This window comes from Centroberyx affinis, unplaced genomic scaffold (assembly GCF_046629955.1).
Source record: "Centroberyx affinis isolate AG114_WGS23_722 - 3 ecotype Tasmania unplaced genomic scaffold, CSIRO-AGI_Caff_v1 ptg003059l_1, whole genome shotgun sequence".
Lineage (NCBI taxonomy): Eukaryota > Metazoa > Chordata > Actinopteri > Beryciformes > Berycidae > Centroberyx > Centroberyx affinis.
Window position 1 is genome coordinate 16355 of NW_027281146.1, and position 19024 is coordinate 35378.

The 19024-nt window shown below is 41.3% G+C and overlaps 1 protein-coding gene across 1 annotated transcript; it reads right to left on the bottom strand.

Annotated features, from left to right (window-relative positions):
• Positions 1 to 4118: 4118 nt before the first annotated feature.
• Positions 4119 to 18447, bottom strand: stum (stum, mechanosensory transduction mediator homolog). Its single transcript, XM_071537514.1, has 4 exons — positions 18237 to 18447; positions 7727 to 7909; positions 4859 to 4867; positions 4119 to 4153 (listed from the first exon to the last, which is right to left on the bottom strand). The coding sequence occupies exons 1-4, from the start codon at positions 18445 to 18447 to the stop codon at positions 4119 to 4121; spliced, it is 438 nt and encodes a 145-aa protein (XP_071393615.1).
• Positions 18448 to 19024: the final 577 nt, after the last annotated feature.

The following is a 19024-nucleotide window of genomic DNA, read 5'->3' on the forward strand; positions in this document are numbered from 1 at the left end:
AGGAAATACTCTCTGTACCCTCCTGTCACTGCTGCTGAGGAGTCACTGAGCAGGGCATCAAATCTCTAAGAGTAGAAGAGTGTGTTTGTATTGAGCAGCTCCCAGGTGTGTGAGTGTGTGTAACGTACTGTGAAGCAGCACAGTAGCTACTAAAAAACTTCCGCTGGGTAAAAAACGGTTTAATTCGTTAAAAGAATGTGTGAAAAGAATTGTCGTAGCCCAGCTTTTAAAAGCTTTTTCAAATAAATGATGTGTAAAAACATCTGATTAGGGAAAATATCAGTTCAAATTACAAACATGCACAATTTAATCACAAGAGTTCAGTAATTACATCCAAAGACTTCTTTTTAATTCCAAGACATTTGCATCCACGACACTTCAATTGCCTCTAAAAAAAACAAAAACAAACGCAAAGTCACAAAATTAAGCTACAAGCTTAGGAGTAATGGTTGATATTTTGAGTACAAAAATAGCCGGTACCAATTACATTTATTATCCCCCATGTCTACCAATGAACGGTGATTACACTGGTATCCATGGTAATAGCCCAGAAAGAGCCACTTAACACTACTGCCACAATAACAACTATGTGTGTGTGTGTGTGTGTGTGTGTGTGTGTGTGCGTGCGTGTGTGTGTGTGTGTGTGTGTGTGTGTGTGTGTGTGCGTGTGTGTGTGTGTGTGTGTTAGTCTATGCAGATAACAGTTGACACCAAAAATATGCATGCAGAGTACTGTACAGTGCAGTGTTTCCTCTACTGTATATTTATTCAGTAGAAAAGCTAGCAAACTATCACCACCACCATCAGAGAAGATAAAAAACATTAAAATCAGCCACGATTCCCCCAGAACACAAACATGTGGGGTCAGTGATTATAATTGTCAGTTTTATCATGATAAAATGTCCAAATAGCAATAATTTTAGTTCTATAAACTGTTCTATAACATAAAACCAGAACTTAAACCCACTCAACTCAACTCAAACACCACTTATACAAAAACACTTGTAGGGGAAACTGGTAATTTCTAAGGCAAAAAATATCATCATCATTATAATCATCATCATCACATGCACACATGTGCATGCACACGCACACGCACGCGCACACGCACACGCATACACACACACACACACACACCCGCACACACGCACACACACACACACACACACACACACACTGTACAATACCACACAGACACATGGTCAAAAATCTGTCAGAAGATAAGGGCTTTCTCATCCAAACCGATACTCTTAAATAGGCATTTGGCTAGCACAGTTAAGATAATTTAAATATGAGGAGATACACCACCAACAGAAAAATAAAAGTGAGGAACAGGGTAACACCATGGGAGTTAACATGGCAAAGATGGCACTGATGCTATGCACACAACAAACAGAGCTTGGGTTCTGTGAAGGCATGTGTGCATGCACCAACACTGGGATTTCACCATCAATAATACTGTCCATTTTTCTGTAAATCTCTGCACGACACTGGCTGAAACTATCACATACTACAGCGAGGAAGGTAATAATGTAGGAGCAAGAAGAAAATACAGAATGAATTTTGAATATCTGTTTTTGAGGTGTACTGTCAGCAGAGTTCTTGTCGAATGGCCCAATTGGAACCCATTCATTTTTTTTTTAGCAATGACCGAGCTCAACACTCTTTCCCTACAAACACATTGGCAATGAATTTGATTTTCTGCATTGCTTTCCATTGGTGTTACGGCTAATGCTAACCGGGTGGAGCTCTTGTGTTTGAGGCTCTTTGACTTATGATGCCACTGGACTTTTGATATACTGTTGTCAGGGAAATAAATTGGACTCAGAAAGCTGAGGCGGTGCCATGGGAAAGGTTTCGTTTGGATGAACATTTTTGAGGCTGTTGTCTTAACTGTTCCAACTTTCTCTCATGCACTGTTCAGATAGAACTGAATCAAAGCCTGTTTCCATGATGACATTATAAAAAATCTACAGTAGCAATTTTAGATGTACCAAAGGAAATTAGCTTTCTATCAATATGTAAAAATGGGCATTTCCATACAAATTGGGCTCATCAGATAGTTCTACTTCTACCTACGTCACACACACGCTCACAAACACACACACACACACACACACACACATCTGGCTGTGTGTACTGTACCTTTAGTCACAACAAAACACTGATTTCAACAACTGAAAGATTTTAAGGGGATATTTCACTGTGCTGCAGTGCATTGTCTGTTTTTAATATAAACACATCCGTTGTAATTTTAAGCAGGCCAACTTGCCTTTTTAAAAGAAAGACCTTGGACACAGAATGAATTAATATTACCTGGCCACCTTGGGTCTACTTTTCCATATGTGAGTGAGAAGCATATTTTTTACAATAGGATCTAAAAATAGAAGCAGGCCTATGTGCGTGGTGATGGATCCCCACAGTGGCCAATATTGGCGGTTGACATTTCAAGATGTGCAAATTAGATGAAATGTCTAGCAAAGTGAAACACCCCTTTAACACTGATTTACACATTTAAGAGGTATGAAAATATAAAGAAGTCTGTAAAAGGATGTGTCATTTCCATCACGGCTGTATAGTTTAGGATGACGCACATGTGCTCTTGTGATGACGCACTTGTGACCAGCTATTAAAACATGTTCTGAATAGAAACACAAAGCACATTGTACCTACATTAACTACACAGATGGATGTGTTGAAAATCATACCTCCTTTGTAAGAAAGTAATCATTCAATCGTCATTCAAACCCACTTAACTTTTGACTACTAAATCCAGGAGGCATAAATAGAAGAGTTTGACCATCACATGCTCCAGTGGCAGTCATGTTTGCTCCACAGCCATCGCATAACTGCTTATTCTATGCTAGGCAATCAGTCATGATGATGTTATGAACAATACTGTTAAATGTTAGCAGCCAACACATTTCAGGCTGTGTGTCCATCAGGAACCTTTCTGCACAATTCTGGATGTTTTACTCATTCTCCTCCTTGTTTCAATTCACAAGGAAACAGCTTGGTACATATTTATTGGTGAGAACCCCAAGCATTAGAAGTTGAATAAATTTAAACTTTTCACTGCAGCAATATAGTGTCAGTTGCACAAACTGGAATGGAACAGCCACTGAAATAATGTGACACTAAAACTCTCTATTGAAGCTATATCTTTGAAACAGCATTTAGACCATGTAACACTAAAACTCTCCATTGAAACTAATACTAATGAAATAAACTAATACTAATGAAACTAATAGTACTGAAAAGTGGAGTGGCCCATCCCACCTAGTGAAATGTATCAGAGCTGAGTATATTGGTACAGCAACACTGTGTTATTTTGCTGAAGTTGTTTTCCCTTCATTTTCTATACTGTTGCAATCTCAACTGGATTCTGACAAAATTCACAAGTCAAAAACTTTGAAATACAAAATTCACACATGAATATCATCATTTTCTCACAAAGTCCTATCAAGACGTTGTTCTCCTTATTAATTGAATCCATCATATCATCGAGGAAACAAGTAGCCTAGCCTACAGTTGATTTACGGTTTTACTCTTAGCCAGAAAACAAAACCCACAATTCAAAAATCAAATAAAAAATATCAAAAGACACGGTTCAAAAATCACTATCATAATTATGAGACAAAGCAAAAAGACATTGTCATTATCTATTTTATCCCTAAATTGTCTAAACTTGTTTTATGACTGTACAGTTGTAGTCTCTCTTCCCATCCTGTAACATTTAGATGTGGCCTGGTGTCAGCCAATCAGCAGCGAGTCGGAGGTTTTCCTTATAGAGTAGACGGTTGATTGGTTGATCGGTAATTAGGGGGCACTGTTTCTAGGGGGCAGGGTTTCCTATCTTCTGTTGCCTGTGTCTTCTTTCTTTCTTCCTTTCTTTCTTTCTTTCTTTCTTAGTCCATTTGTCTGTAATTCATATTTCTCTCTCTCTCTCTCTCTCTCTCTCTCTCTCTCTCTCTGCCGCTGCCTCTCTCGCTCTGCCCTCCGGCGTTGGAAATTGGCAGAGCTATAGGTCATCACAAAGGTCAAAGGTCGCGGTCAGGTTTCAGGGGTTGAAGAGGTCAAAACTGTCCATGTGATCCATTGGCTAACCTGAGACCGGCTCAGACCTCCTGAGGAATCCCCTGGTCTCTACAGCCTGGGGGGGGGGGGAGAGAGAGAGAGAGAGAGAGAGAGAGAGAGAGAGGGAGAGAGAGAGGGGGGGGGGGGGGGGGGGGGGGGGGGAAGAGAGGCAGAGAGAGGGGAGAGGGAGGGAGATATAGAGACAGAGAAAAGAGAAAGAGAGACAAGTGGGTTTTTTGTACATTTTTTGTACATTTAAATGCCCACCATATATCTATATTCTGACTTTTATGGCCCCATCTTAAATTATGAAAGACTCCACTTATTCAACAAGAACAACACTCATTTTGAACTTTTGAAAATAATTGCTTTTTCATGTAACAGAAATTTAGCATGACTTCCAATGCAGGGCTTTATTGGTTTCCTTTGTTAGACAATAAAGACTGACCTGACTTGCAGGTTTGGCTCATTACACCGGTTTCCACTACAGTGACAAACAATACAAGTCTGGCTTGCACTATAGATTTCATAATTTCATGGACGATAAATGTAAAGTTCCCCAACTAACTAAGCAACTTGTATAAAAACAAAAAATCAAGCATACACCATTTCCACGCCCTGGAAGTGTAGTTGTTTGTTTGTATAATTCATTACCTATGTTCAATTTCGTTTTCCCAATTTTTTTACTTTTTCTTTTTTATGTGTCTACTTTCCATCACCCAGCAATTCACTGGCTAATTAGGGAATCATTCTAGTGGGAGAGTAAAATAGAAACACCTACCGTCAGAAACTTCGGTACATGAAGAAGAGGAGCAGAGCAGAGAGAGGAGAGAAGAAACAAGAGAGAGACAGTTAATGATGAAAAACATGAGCTTTATTTGTCAAATAATTTCTAAGGAGCGGTAGGATTTTCTCATATCTGTGAAGGTAACTTTGGTGACTGGTAAGTTACACAAGACAAGCTGTTTGGACAAAAAAGGAATTCCACAGAGCGTTCGAGTAACTTTCCAGGGAGAAAATCTCCCGTTCAACAAGACAAACATTATATGATTTAAGGAAGACTAACCCCTCTTTGATATGACTAGATTACATGATCAAATGCACATGAATACAGTCACATAACCCTGGTTTGTAACATCGATAGGGAGAGAGCGAGATGGAGAGAGGCACAGAGTAAAACAGAAAGAGAAAGTTAGGCGGAGAGGGGAGATGGGGGGGGCAGCGGGGGAGAGAGTGGGAGGAATAACGTGAGAGAGAGAGAAAGAGAGGGAGCAAGAATATGCCAAGATCAAATAGGGTACAATCATTAGATAGAGATAGAGTCAGGAAAAGGGAGGGGGGGGGGGGGGGGGGGGGGGGGAACAGGGGAGAGGGAGTAGGAGGAAGACAGAGAAGTAGAGAGGGAGAGAGAAATAATACCACGATCATTAGATAGACGGAGAAAGAGAGGGAGTGGGGGAGACAGAGAGAGAGAGGGGCGGTGTTTATATATAGAGGTATGGAAAGAGAGAATACATTGATCATATGCAACATGGGCTCATTAGAGAGAGAGAGAGAGAGAGAGAGAGAGAGAGAGCGAGAGGGAGAGACAGAAGGAGAAAACAATGATAAATGCGTCGCATTACCATAGTGATTCATTGCATGGAGGTAGAAAGAGGAGAAGGGCAGAGAGATGGAGAGAGAGAGAGAGAGAGAGAGAGAGAGAGAGAGAGAGAGAGAGAGAGAGAACACATCCAGCTTCCATTACACTGGGTGATTTTACTGAGAATTTCTGAATAGTGAATAGTTGAATACAGTAATAAGTTCTCTGGGAAGGAAACAGCAGTGCATGATTTCAATACTAATAGTTTAATGATAAGCTAGCCTTCAGTGAGAAAAGAAAGTCATTTTTATATTCAATATAAATGCTCAATAAGATGCTTGCCCTAGCGCTAAAATGAATATAGATTTTAACAGCAATAGTTGAATAAGACGCGTGCCCAGAGGCTAGGAAAACAGTGGGGAACAGTGAACAAAACACACCGGGGGGGGCAGCGCACTCCCACACACACAATTACCTCACACACACACACACACACACAAGGACTCTTCACACACACTCGCACACACAAGCACATACGGCAATTACCTCACGCACACGCACACAACCGCACTCACACACGTAATTGTACACAAGTTCACACATACTGTAGGCACTTTGCGCACTCACACACACAACACACACTAACACACACACACACACACACACACACACACACACAGCAGGCAGTACTAACAGTGGTAATTCAAAGGATTCTTTGGCAGAATGAAGACTGAGAAAATGGGAGACTGTGTTTGTGTGTGTGTGTGTGTGTGTGTGTGTGTGCATGTGTATGTACATGTTCATGAATCAGTGCCTGAGGAGAAGCCACTACTTTCTGACAGAGTAGGAGGTAGAAAAACCAGACCTCTCTGTCTCCTATTCCCTCTCTCTACTCCAGTCAACCCATTCTTTCTCTGCATCACCTCTTTCTTTCTTTCTTTCTTTCTTTCTTTCTTTCTTTCTTTCTTTCTTTCTTTCTTTCTTTCTTTCCCTCTTCATTAGCTCTCCGTCTCTCCTCCTCTTTGCTGGTCTGTCTTGATCTCCCTCTCTCTCCCCCATTATCTCTATCTCTTTCTCTCTCTCATTTCCCCTCTGCCTCTCTCCACCCTTCTTTCTCTCTCTGCCTCCATCTCCCTGCTAACACTGCATTATATTGATATTGTGCCACCTGTGAGTCAGATGTGCTCCAGTCTTGTAAACCTGAGATTAGAGATCATGACTAGTTTGGCGTCTGGAGAAACATAAAGAGAGAAAAAGAGATGGAAAAAGAAAGAGACGAAAAGTCCCGGCAAACATTTTGATATTGAAGAGATGTTGATCCGCCCGGTCTGCACCAACATTGAAAACCAGTGTAAAGGAGACGACGTTCGTAGTTGTTTTTTCTGAAATGATCTATTTCTCTGATACCAGTTCCAAAGCTTGAATGTGAGTTTTAATATGAATTTCATATTGTGAAATTTTTGTGCTCGTTTGGATTTGCTTGCTGGGTGAAACAGATAGACAGGCCAGGAAAGAAAGAAGAAGAGAAGAGAAGAGAAGAGGAGAGGAGAAGAGAAGAGAAGAGAAGAGAAGAGAAGAGAAGAGAAGAGAAGAGAAGAGGAGAGGAGAGGAGAGGAGAGGAGAGGAGAAGAGAAGAGAAGAGAATGAACCACTCCCCAAAAGCCAAAGAGAAGAGAAGAGAAGAAGAGAAGAGAAGAGAAGAAGAGAAGAGAAAAGAGAAGAGAAGAGAAGAGAAGAGAAGAGAAGAGAAGAGGAGAAGAGAATAGAAGAGAAGAGAAGAGAAAAGAAAAGAAAAGAAGAGAATTGAATAGAAGAGAATGAACCACTCCCCAGAAGCCAAAGAGAAGAGAAGGGAGGAGAAGAGAAGAGAGAAGAGAAGAGGGGAGAGAAGAGAAGAGAAGAGAAGAGAAGAGAAGAGAAGAGAAGAGAAGAGAAGAGAAGAGAAGAGAGAAGAGAAGAGCAGATGAGAAGAGAAGAGAAGAGAAGAGAAGAGAAGAGAAGAGAAGAGAAGACAGTCAGTCAGTCAGTCAGACAGACAGATAAACAGAGAGACAGACAGCGACTCACTGGCCAGGATCACCATGTCCATTCCCCAGAAGATGCTCATGATCCATCCGACCATGATGACAGCTGTCAGGATCTGGATGAGGGCCGCCGCCACGTTGAGCCAGAACACACAGCACACGCCTCGCTCTGAGACCAGCTCATTACGAGCTCCGCACAGCACCGTGAACGCTGAGATGAAGGTACCTGTGAGACAGAAGCAGCCAAAACACCATCATCATTTCTGTTGTTCTGGTCATGACTCAACTCAATTGTAGCTATGCTGGAAATATCTTGACGTGACATCATGTCGTCATTTGGTCACGTTTATCCACGGGAATAAGAAAAATACACCACCAAACAACAGAACGGCTCCAGAAATGCAAGGCACATCACCAATAGCTGTTGTTTTAACAGTGTTCAAGTGTTTTAGGATGGATTTTTCCTTATATTTCAAATTGAAACTGAGTGTTTCAGAATGACTACTGTGATCATACGCTTCACTCTCACCACTACCATCTCCCTACGTACAGTGTAGACAGCTATACAATTCAATATTAAAGTAAAACTAGAAAACTTCTCCCATATGGGGGGCCCATGGCCTATTTGTGGTTCCTTGACATGAAAACATTTGGGAAATCCTGGAACTTTTTTTTTTTTTTTGCAAGATGACACATGCACCTGTTATCCTCAGTGTGAATTTTTAACAACTTGGTTCGGGCTCTGGTGTCAGTACCGTTTTTTCCTTTTTTTTTTTAATCATTCTAAGAAAAAACACAATTTTCTCTTGCATTTAACAAACAAACATCAGTTACAACCCTACAGTTAAAAAGCACACACACACTGAAGCGCATAGACGCAGTTACTACACTGGAAACAGGGTTATCTCAGTAGCAATTCAAGTCCTCCTGTATGAAATTGAATATCAGTCCGTGTCCTATTATCTTGGAGACTGGGAACCTCCTGGGCCCCATTTGTTGTGAATGTACTGTGTGTGCGTGTGTGTGAGACTGTTGGTGTGTGTGTGTGTGTGTGTGTGTGTGTGTGTGTGCGCGCGCGCACTGTCTCACTGCACCCTGATCAGATTATTTCATTACAGGACGTTTCCATGACAACGTTTCCTCAGGAATAGAAAAATCTGATTTTTAACTCTCTGTGGCCCAGATCTACCTCGCATTGACTACTACCTAACCTACTCAGCAGTGTTTTATTCAGCATAGCTTACATTGACTAGATACTAGCAGTATTTCAGTCTAACACTGACTATTAAGCTACTAGCAGTGTTTTATTCAGCTAGTTTACACTGACTATTAAACTATAGTTTCAGCCTACATTACATTGACTATAAAGCTACTAGCAGTGTTTCAGCATAGCTTACATTGGCTATAAGATACTAGCAGTGCTTCAGCCTAGCTTACATAAACTATTAAGATACTAGCAGTGTTTCAGCATAGTTTACATAAACTACTAGCAGTGTTTTATTCAGCCACATTGACTACCAATTTATAATATATTCTCACTGGCCTATGAACATAGCAGGGACTTATGTTAGCATAACACAGCCAGTAGCCTTGTACAAAGTTCAGTTTTTCTAGTCAAAAGCCCATTTTTCAGAATAATTTTGCAATGGATGCTTAATTTTGTACATGTGCACACATTTTCTATTCTAGGCTTCTGTGAGAAACAGTTTACATATTTCTGACTGTTTATATAGGCCTAGTCTTGATAGGATCATGTGTTTCAGTGGTGTGTTGATAATTTTCTCTGTAAACTGGCCCGTTCAGATACTAGAAGAAACAATCTGTTGCACTGGTATTTATTTGGTCTCTCTGCTTGGCAGCACTCCCACTCAGAGCTTCAGGTTTGGGAAGAAAGAGATTACATGTAGGGGGATTACAGCAATCTGATTGCAAAACGATGTAGCTTTTAAATCAAGTCTGAATTCAAAAAACGTAAAATGTAAACTGATTTGTTGGTCACAGAGGCCAAGACTAGGAAATGTTTTGTGTGGAATTCTTAAATTTCCTCACCAAATTATTCAGAGAAACAGCTGATGTTTTTACTTTCTCTGCCTCGGCTGCCTCTCCCCCTCAGTCTGTGTCTCTCTCCAAGGCTTTTTGTACCCTTCGCAAATGCTGAACGCCACGCAAAAGAAATGCCTGGTGGGCGTTATGCGCATCATGGCCTTGGCCCTTGTCATTCTGCTAGCTCCGTTCCTTGTCACATTCGTCGAATTCAAATAACAAAGCAAGCAGAACCGGTGGGGTGGGGGTGGGGGGGATGGGGTCAAGCAAGAACACCATGGCTTCCCAGTTCTGTTTTGTTTCTGGAGAGGAGCAAAAAAAAAAAAAAAAAAAAAGACCAATGTCGACGCATATATCAGGGTAGCTGGTGTCTTGTCACTTTATCTTATCTCTCTCTAGGGTTAGTGTCTCTCTCTTTTCCTCTCACTCTGTGTCTATGTTTCTCTCTCTCAGATGAATAGAGATGAACTATAATTAGTTAGCAAAGCGAGATAGAATCTGAGTTATGCCAAAATGAATCAGTCTGAGGGAAACACACACACACACACACACACACAAGATATACTCAGTCCATAAACTCTAACCAAACTCTGAATGTACAGCATATGATTTAATTTAACAGTTTTGCCTTTTGCCAGTCAATTCCACTCACATTTAGGATTTTAGCCTATCTGCTGTAATCTGGAATAGTATAACTTTAGAATAAGATGAGTCCCAGAACGGTAAGTAAGCAGCCTCGTTAAGTACAAGAGACAATAATACAATAGTTAGATGTAGCAGGAAAGGATAAATGGAATCAGATGCGTTTTACATTCAGGCCTTTAGCTGATGCTCTTATCCAAAGCCCCTTGCAGTAGAAGGAGCTGAAACTCCACTCAGAGATGATGTGATCAGCACAGACATAGAAATGATCAGGTCACAGAGGCCACGCCCACCAGCAGATGCTCTGGCTGTTGGCAGACAGACCACCTCCAGACATGAGCGATGATTGACAGCCAGCTGGTAACTGAATGTTTACACATCAGTTCCGTCACTGTTGCGTGTCGCCAGTATTTATACAGTCTTGCTACTTTCGATTTCTCTGTGTGCGTGTAATTTAACGTGCAACTGTAATCCGTTTAAATACCAAGTGTCGATGAAATTCATTGCTTTTACTGCATAGTAGAGACTTGCACCATTAGTTTAGGGTACTTGAACAAAAATTTGGCAATTGTAGCAAGGGTGTTGGTTGTACTGGTCAGTTCCCACTGTGCATTCACACCGCAAACAACACGTTCAACAAGTCACCGGAAGTCCATTAATTTGCTACAGAGCTGAGTGACCAGGGAGAACTCGGCCGATGTGTCGACGGTCAACAAGCTTGTCGGCTCAGAAAAGTTGACCACAGCTGAACTTTTCATTGGCCGTTGACAGCCAGTCAGAGTTTCATGCTTCCTTGTTTCCCTAACGATGTGATTTTGATTTGAGTAGCAAGTGCAAAATGGAGGAGACAGCTTTTATTTGAAAGACCACAGGAATAAATGTCTCAAAAACGATGCTTGGAGAACAGCTGCATCCATCATTGGAGTCAATGTTAATGTCCAAAATAAGTACCTAATTAGTCCTTACTAACTAGCTATATTAACTCATCAACACTAACCCTAACCCTGTAACGTTATGAAAGGCAATACCAAAGCAACAAAAAATACATTTCTACACTCCGCTCACACCGGCCATAATCGGTCAGAATAGAACGATACATCAAGCAAATATCTTACAGTGTGTACATGCAGCTAGGTGTGAATGTGTGCAGTTATAAAAATGTGAAGTATGGCTTTGCTGAAGAAAAAAAAGGTATGTGCTCAACAATTCTTCACCGGATAAATACAGCAAAGGTTTGATAAGGCGACTGTTATTAATTTCTTCTTCTGCATTAGAGAAGTCTACAATAACTTTCCTCCATGTGTGAAAAAGACAGTCGCTTTGCTGTGATTTCTTGCGCGTGGCTCTTAGACCCTATACTGTATCTGTCACGCCTAATTTCATGTGGGGGATTTTGTGTGTGTGTGTATGTGTGTGTGTGTATGTGTGTGTGTGTGTGTGTGTGTGTGTGTGTGTGTGTGTGTGTGTCCCGAGATGTTCCCCAGACTAATGACTGTAATCATGCAGAGAACTCTACAGAACACTCACTGGTAGTGTGGGAGGTTAATGATGGAGTGTGTGTGTGTGACAAAGAGAGAGAGCGAGAGAGAGAGAGAAAGAGAGAGAGAGAGAGAGAGAGAGACAGAAAGAGACAGAAAGAGGGGATAGAAAGAGAAAGACAGGCATACTGTAGGGTATGGGGGTAAGAGAGAGATTGCTAATTTTAGGCCTTAGTAAACATACTCACACTGGCCAAGCAGAATGCACACACACACACACACACACACAGTATCCAGAGGCTAGTTGTCAACATGACCCAGTAAACCGATGCAGCCTCTCCAATAACGCTTACTATCAATCACTCTCACACACACACACACACACACACACACACACACACGCACACACACACACACACACCTATGCCACCCACACAGACATACTGTAGGCCAAACCGTACATTCACTGCAGCTCTCTCTGTCAAGACTTCATGCATTCCACTCCTCTTATGGCCTGGATCTTAAGACAGTTTATATGAGCAGTGTTACCTTCAGCCTACCTTAAGTACTTATTTACAAGCTGACACTACTTTACAGTAATCAGCATACCTTATGCTGTCTAATAACCTTCTAACTAAAAACTTTTTTTATTCAGCCTTCATTACAGTGCATTACATTGCCGGGCCTGGGCAGGCTGTGGCAGTGCGGCGTCAGGCAGGTTAGAGAAGCAGACTTGTGAGTGGGTGGTTGTCAGTTTGAATCCCCCGACCGGCTGTAAAACTTTGGGCTCCTTTTGCGCTCCTTTCCCTCAACAAGCTACTTTTGGGCTGAAGGAAAAATCCACTTGCATTTCTGGACCCATTTTGTTGTTTGGTGGTGCATTTTTCTGATTCCCGGATAACTTGGCTAATAGGTTCGATTCACCATTGTACAACAATCACACAGGGAGAAATCCATCGCAGAAGAGGCAGAGAGACCAGTTTCTCCACTGACAGCAGCCTCAATAGACCACACTGCAATGCAACATGTTGCATTTTGAGTAAGGGGTGTGACTCACTTTTTCTCCACTGGATAAACTCACTCTGTTTCTCGTACTATGGTTATTGCTCTCTCCACCCACATGTACAACCCACAGCTAAATGGAACAAGTTCACGGCCGGGCTGTCAAAAGTCATTCTGGGAAATGTAGGAAATCACTAACTGAAGAAGAAGGAGACGAGGCAGGTTGAAGGACAGTTGGTACACCAAAAGTGAACTACAACACTTCATATCTGATATCTACTCTAATGTAAAAAAGAGAAATAGCTGGTTGCTTTTGATACAGATTTCTTAATGAAAACAGAACAATTTTAACCTTTCAGCAGCCCACCTTTGGGTCCTGACCAAGATGTTGGACACACTGCAGAAATACTCTGACCCAAATACTGATCCTGGGCTGTATCAGATTTCTTGGTGTGTGCGTGTGTATCTGTATTTGTAAATGCATGTATTTGTGCTTTCAGTGTGTGTGTGTGTGTGTGTGTGTGTGTGTGTGTGTGTGTGTGTACACAGCCATACTTCTGTTTATATTTTGGCATATATTGGCATAGAAAAGTGCATATTATGTTCAGAAAATGTAACTTTATGCCTAAGACACAGTCATCATAATGTCACTGATGTCTTTTGTAAACCCAGTATTTCCAGTTCAGGTGTCTTTCTGACCTTCAGTGATCCAGGGAAAGTTTCTGAGCATGCATGCTGTGTTTCAGTGTAATATTACAGTAATAAGGCATAAGACAGGCTGGTGGCAATGAGTCACTTTGCTGTAACACAAAACCACCTGGATGGACCTTGGATCTGTGCTGTATCATTAAACCGTCTAGCCATTTGTCTGAACATTATCATGTGGCATTTTACAGTCAGTGCTTCCTTAGGATCAATTTGTGTGTGTGTGTGTGTGTGTGTGTGTGCATGTCAACAGGAGACTGTGTTATGCAGTGACTCTTGTCTAGAGTCCAAATTCAATTATGGATTTCTCAATTTCATTTTGGCTCAAGGTTAAACAGAACAAGATGCTGTTTTCAGTCTCTGACAATTAGCCCCCAATGGCATAATCACACAGTCACTCGCTCACTCACTCACACACACACACACACACACACACGCACGCACGCACACGCACACACGCACACACACACACACGTACACACGCACACGCACACGCACACACACACACACACACACACGCACACACACACATTGTGTTCATTTGAGTCAGTGTTGTCATAGCAACTAGCAGCAGCTATTCAATGGGATGCCAAGGCATTCAGGCAAGCCTACACACACACACACACACACACACACACACACACCTAAAAGGCAAATTAGGTGTTGCCTTGATGCTTTTCAAAAGATGAAAAATTTGATTGATGATATATGTGGCAATGTTTGTGGCAACATATCAAGGAAACATTCTTGCCAAAAGGAATTTAATGAAACAGATCAAAAAGTGATTTATGTGGCCAAAATAAATTCTCCTTATAATCAATTTAAATGCGTTGCTACAGCTTGTTGACACTGTTGCCCATCTTGACACGACACGTCCTGCATCTCATTGTGTTTGCCGGCCTTGTTATCATACAAGGCTGTTTGTGACATTTTCAAGAAATCAATAATTTAGCATTTAGAAAGGTTGAGGCAACTGGACTGCTGAATGTGTGTGTGTGAGAATGAGAGCAAAAGAATGAATGAGTGAGTGAAAAGACTTGGCATGGTATCTAGCCTCCTTCAACTGGAGGAGAGAGGAGAGGAACAGATCAGAAGAAGAGAGACAGAAGAGAGGAGAGGGCAAACACACACAGAAAGACACACACACACACACACACACACACATACAATAACTCCCCAGAGAGTTACGACCAATAGATCAGAGGAGAGGGGAGGACAAGACACATCATAGATTATGGATGGATGGAATCAGTTCTGAGTGATTGCCATGGAGACATCAATCCCATAATGCCCTTGGAGGAATCGTTCTCACTTTGTGTCATTCTCTCGTTCACAAAACACTGTTTTCACTCATGTTCCAATCACTACATACATACGCTCTTTGTGTTATTATTTCCCCCTCCTTCAGCTTTACAATTGTGCTTAAAGAAAGAGCTAATAGGACAAAAACTACAAAGATGAGAGTATGACTGAGTGTGTGTGTGTGTGTGTGTGTGTGTGTGTGTGTGTGTGTGTCTGGCTCCACAGGCCTCATTGTGTGTAAGTGAGGCTCAACTGATCAATGCAACATTGTCGCTGTGTTTCTGTTTGTTTGTACAGTATATCATTACACGATGGAGCCATTAGTTATTAGAGATCTCATTATATGGTCTCCACAATACACACACACACACAAACAAACACACACTAATAGAGGAAGAAACACACACAATTAAGAAGGAAACAGGAGAGAGAGGAGACAGAGAGAGAGAGAGAGAGAGAGAGAGAGAGAGAGAGAGATAGAGAGAGTGTTCGCTAATCACAGAAGACTTCAGAGCAACGGTGCAATTAATTAGTTTACTGGGATTTCACCATGTGACTCCTAGACTTCATTTACACCTGGTTTTAGATGTGATCTGCATCTGGATGTGCCATGGAGCTAATGAACTGACTGATCTCAGCATGCCTTCACATTTACACCTGATATTTATATGTATCCTCGTGACCGAATCTCATTTTTCACACGCACAAATGCAAAATCTGGAGATTGGGTGGGAAGGTGGCAACACTAATTAAACATGTCAGGTGTGAGGTCAGAGGTGAAGTTACTGTACAACCTGGATTTACTTTGCTGCAGACTGGGTCATCCTCTATGGCTCTTTAGTAAGAAGCAACAGAAACAACTCATTGTACTCTCACTTTTTCTCTCACTTATTCTAAACCTTTCTACCCAGTAATATCTTGTCAAGAGAAAATCTACGCAGAAATGACAGCCATTTTTCTATAGCTGAGGAACTGTCTCATTTTCCATTCACTTAAGATGTGATATGAAATTTATTGAGATAGAAAGACAGAGGAAGATTAAGAGAGAGAGAGAGCACGGAGATGCACTTCCTCCTAAAATGTGAAAATTTTAACTCAGCCAGAGAAATCTACTTTAACAAGTTCAGCTCCCAAGTCTCCCACTTCAGAGAGCTTGATGATCAGTCAAAGCTGCGACTTCTACTAGGAGAGGGAAACACAGCAGACCTAGCGGCTCAGTTTGTAGAAACTTGCCACAACCTGAGGAACAGTGAGTGACCAATACACTTTTATTTTATTTTATTTATTTTTCTCTTTGAATGTTATTGTGTACTGCATATAAAATGTGTGTAACCCTTGTTACCAACAAACATTAATTCCTTCACATAGTTTACTGATCCTCACTCTGTGATGGAGGCTCTGGGTATGGGAGCTGAACACGCAGCAACCCAGTTCCTCTGTCCAGGCACTGACTCTCACACACACACACACACACACACACACACCTAGACTGATATTCATCTTGATGCTTTGGCAATATTGTCTGTGAACTTTCATGCCAATAAAGCACATTGAATTGAATTGAATTGAGAGCTTTGTGATAGAGGGAGAGAAAGACAGCAAGTTTATCCAATTTATCCCGGCAGAGAGCTAAGGCGGCGGTGATGACATTTCCACCCGCGGTGATGATGTTTCTAAACACAGTGATGGCGTTTCTACCCGCGGCGGTGACATCACTGCCGTTACTTCGTTATACACACAGTGATGACATGCCTACCCGCTGTGATGAGGTTTCTACCTGTGGCGATGACATTTTCTACCCATGATGTTAACGTTTCTGTCCACAGTGATGACGTTACTACCTGCAGTGATGACATTTCTACCTGTGGTGATGATGTTTCTGTCCTCGGTGATGATGTTTCTGTCCTCGGTGATGATGTTTCTATGCGAACACACAGTGCGGATTTGCATTTACACCTGGCTGACTCAGGCGGAAATCTCATTCTAATCTTCTGAGTTCCAATCACACTCCAATCCAAATGCATAATGTGTACATTTACATTTTAACATGCATTTTTCCCAAATCTGTTAACACCAGGTGTAAATGGGGCCTCTCTCACTCTCTCACACACAAACATACACACACACACACACACACAGACACACACACACGTACACAGTCAGGAATACAAGCAGATTGGCAGTTTGAGAGGGAGAAAAGAGCAGCTTTCTGTGCCTGTACCTGTTAGTGCGAGCTCATCTTGACATTACAATGACGCTCTTGAAGAGGCCGCGTCATTTTCCAACTGTCCCTGTTAAAGTGTCTTGTACGTGCTAAAGTACATGAGAGCACATCTTTTCATGTGCTTTAATGTTCAATGTTAAAATTTGGTACCTCAAAACAATTAGAATGTTTGCTTCTCTAGTGTTGAGTGAGTGTCAGAGAGAGAGGGGGGAGAGAAAGAGAGAGAGAGAGAGAGAGAGGGTGAGAGAGAGACAAGCACAACAAACCACATGGTCTTCAGCACAAGTCAGGAGGTGTTGTAATCTTTTCCATGTAGCTTTTACAGTCACACTATCATCTGCTTCCTTTATTTGTTTGTTTGTTTGTTTCTGTTTCTTTCTTTTCTTTTCTTTCTTTCTTTCTTTCATCGTGGTTCTACCATTGGAACCTCCTAAATCTAAATCCCTCCTTTACCTGAAAATGGCTTTTCAATGATGTTTTGGACGTTTTGGGCGTATACCATTATCATTTGGTTGCGGTGAGCTAAGTTGTGGCTATCAAGCTGCAGCTAGCAGCCCCAAGTAAGTCATACCAACAACAATAAAGCAGTAAGAAAAGAAAGTACAGTGAAGCTGAACGCGTAGCAGACAAGCAATCAATGGTTGATTCATGAATCGACTCAGCACTTAAGCTGTTTTGCTATTTTCAATAAATTATGCAACCTGCTGCTAAGTCTATACAAGCTAAACAACATGACCGCGCCTTGCAGGGGCTTCAGTGTGCAGTTAGAGAGTGAGAAGCTCTCTCTTTTTCTAAACATTTATACTCAGTAATATCTTGTCAGGAAAAAATCTATGCATAAATCAATCAATCAATTTTTTTTTCCATAGCTGAAAAACTGTTTCATTTTCCATTCGCTTATGATGTGATATGAAATTTATAGAGATAGAGAGACAGAGGGAGATTAAGAGAGAGAGAGAGAGCTTTGTGATACAATGAGAGAAAGAAAGCAAACATGAAAACACTAATTCAGTCATATAAGATATTGCAAGTCAATAACTGGAGATAGACAGTCACTCACTCATTTTCCAACCACCTTGGAAAAACCAGAAAAAAGGAATTCAGGAAGAATGACAGAGAGAGAGAAAGAGAAACAGAGAGTGTGATTCCCAACTCACCGAGTCCAGGTATGAAGGTGTTTAGAAACAAGCAGATGACAGCCAGAGGGAAAGGCATTGTGGGTATTGCAGCCCGTAGAGGTCCCTTCTTCTCCCTGACCTCCACCACCACTCCTCCGCCTATCGAGTGGCCCCCCATCACGGTTTTGCCCCCCAAATTGTCCCCGGCCTTAATACGCCCCTGCTGTGTTCCCCCCTCTTTCTCTGCCATCTCTCTCTCTTCTCTTCTCTTCTCTTCTCTTCTCTTCTCTTCTCTTCTCTTCTCTTCTCTTCTCTTCTCTTCTCTTCTCTTCTCTATGCCTTAATATGTTAAAATATCCTTGAAAATGAGTTGTATTATAAGCAGGTAAGCTGGTTGAGAATGTTTTATAATATCTGCAACAGAAAGTAAGAAATACTTCCTCTCTTTCTATCGCTCTCGCTCTCTGGTCTACAAGAAAAGCTTAAAAATGAATGAAATGAATTCAATAGTAGGCAAAAAAAGAATCTTATTAAAAAAATCTCCACAAAGATTTAACTAAAAGTATTCAATGCTATCTCTCAACAGTAAGTTCAAAAACCACTTATCTCATAATCAATTATCACTCAAATACTAGCAGATAGATAAACAATAACGTCAATAACGTAACAATAATTTGCCTTAAAGTAGTCAAAAATTAATCAATAGAATCTACAGAGGGGATAGTTTGAAATGTTCAAAAGCAAATCCCCAGAATATGGTAAAAACAAAAATACACTATTCCTGCAGAATAACATATACAATATTTTCCCAAAGTCTGCTCTAAAAA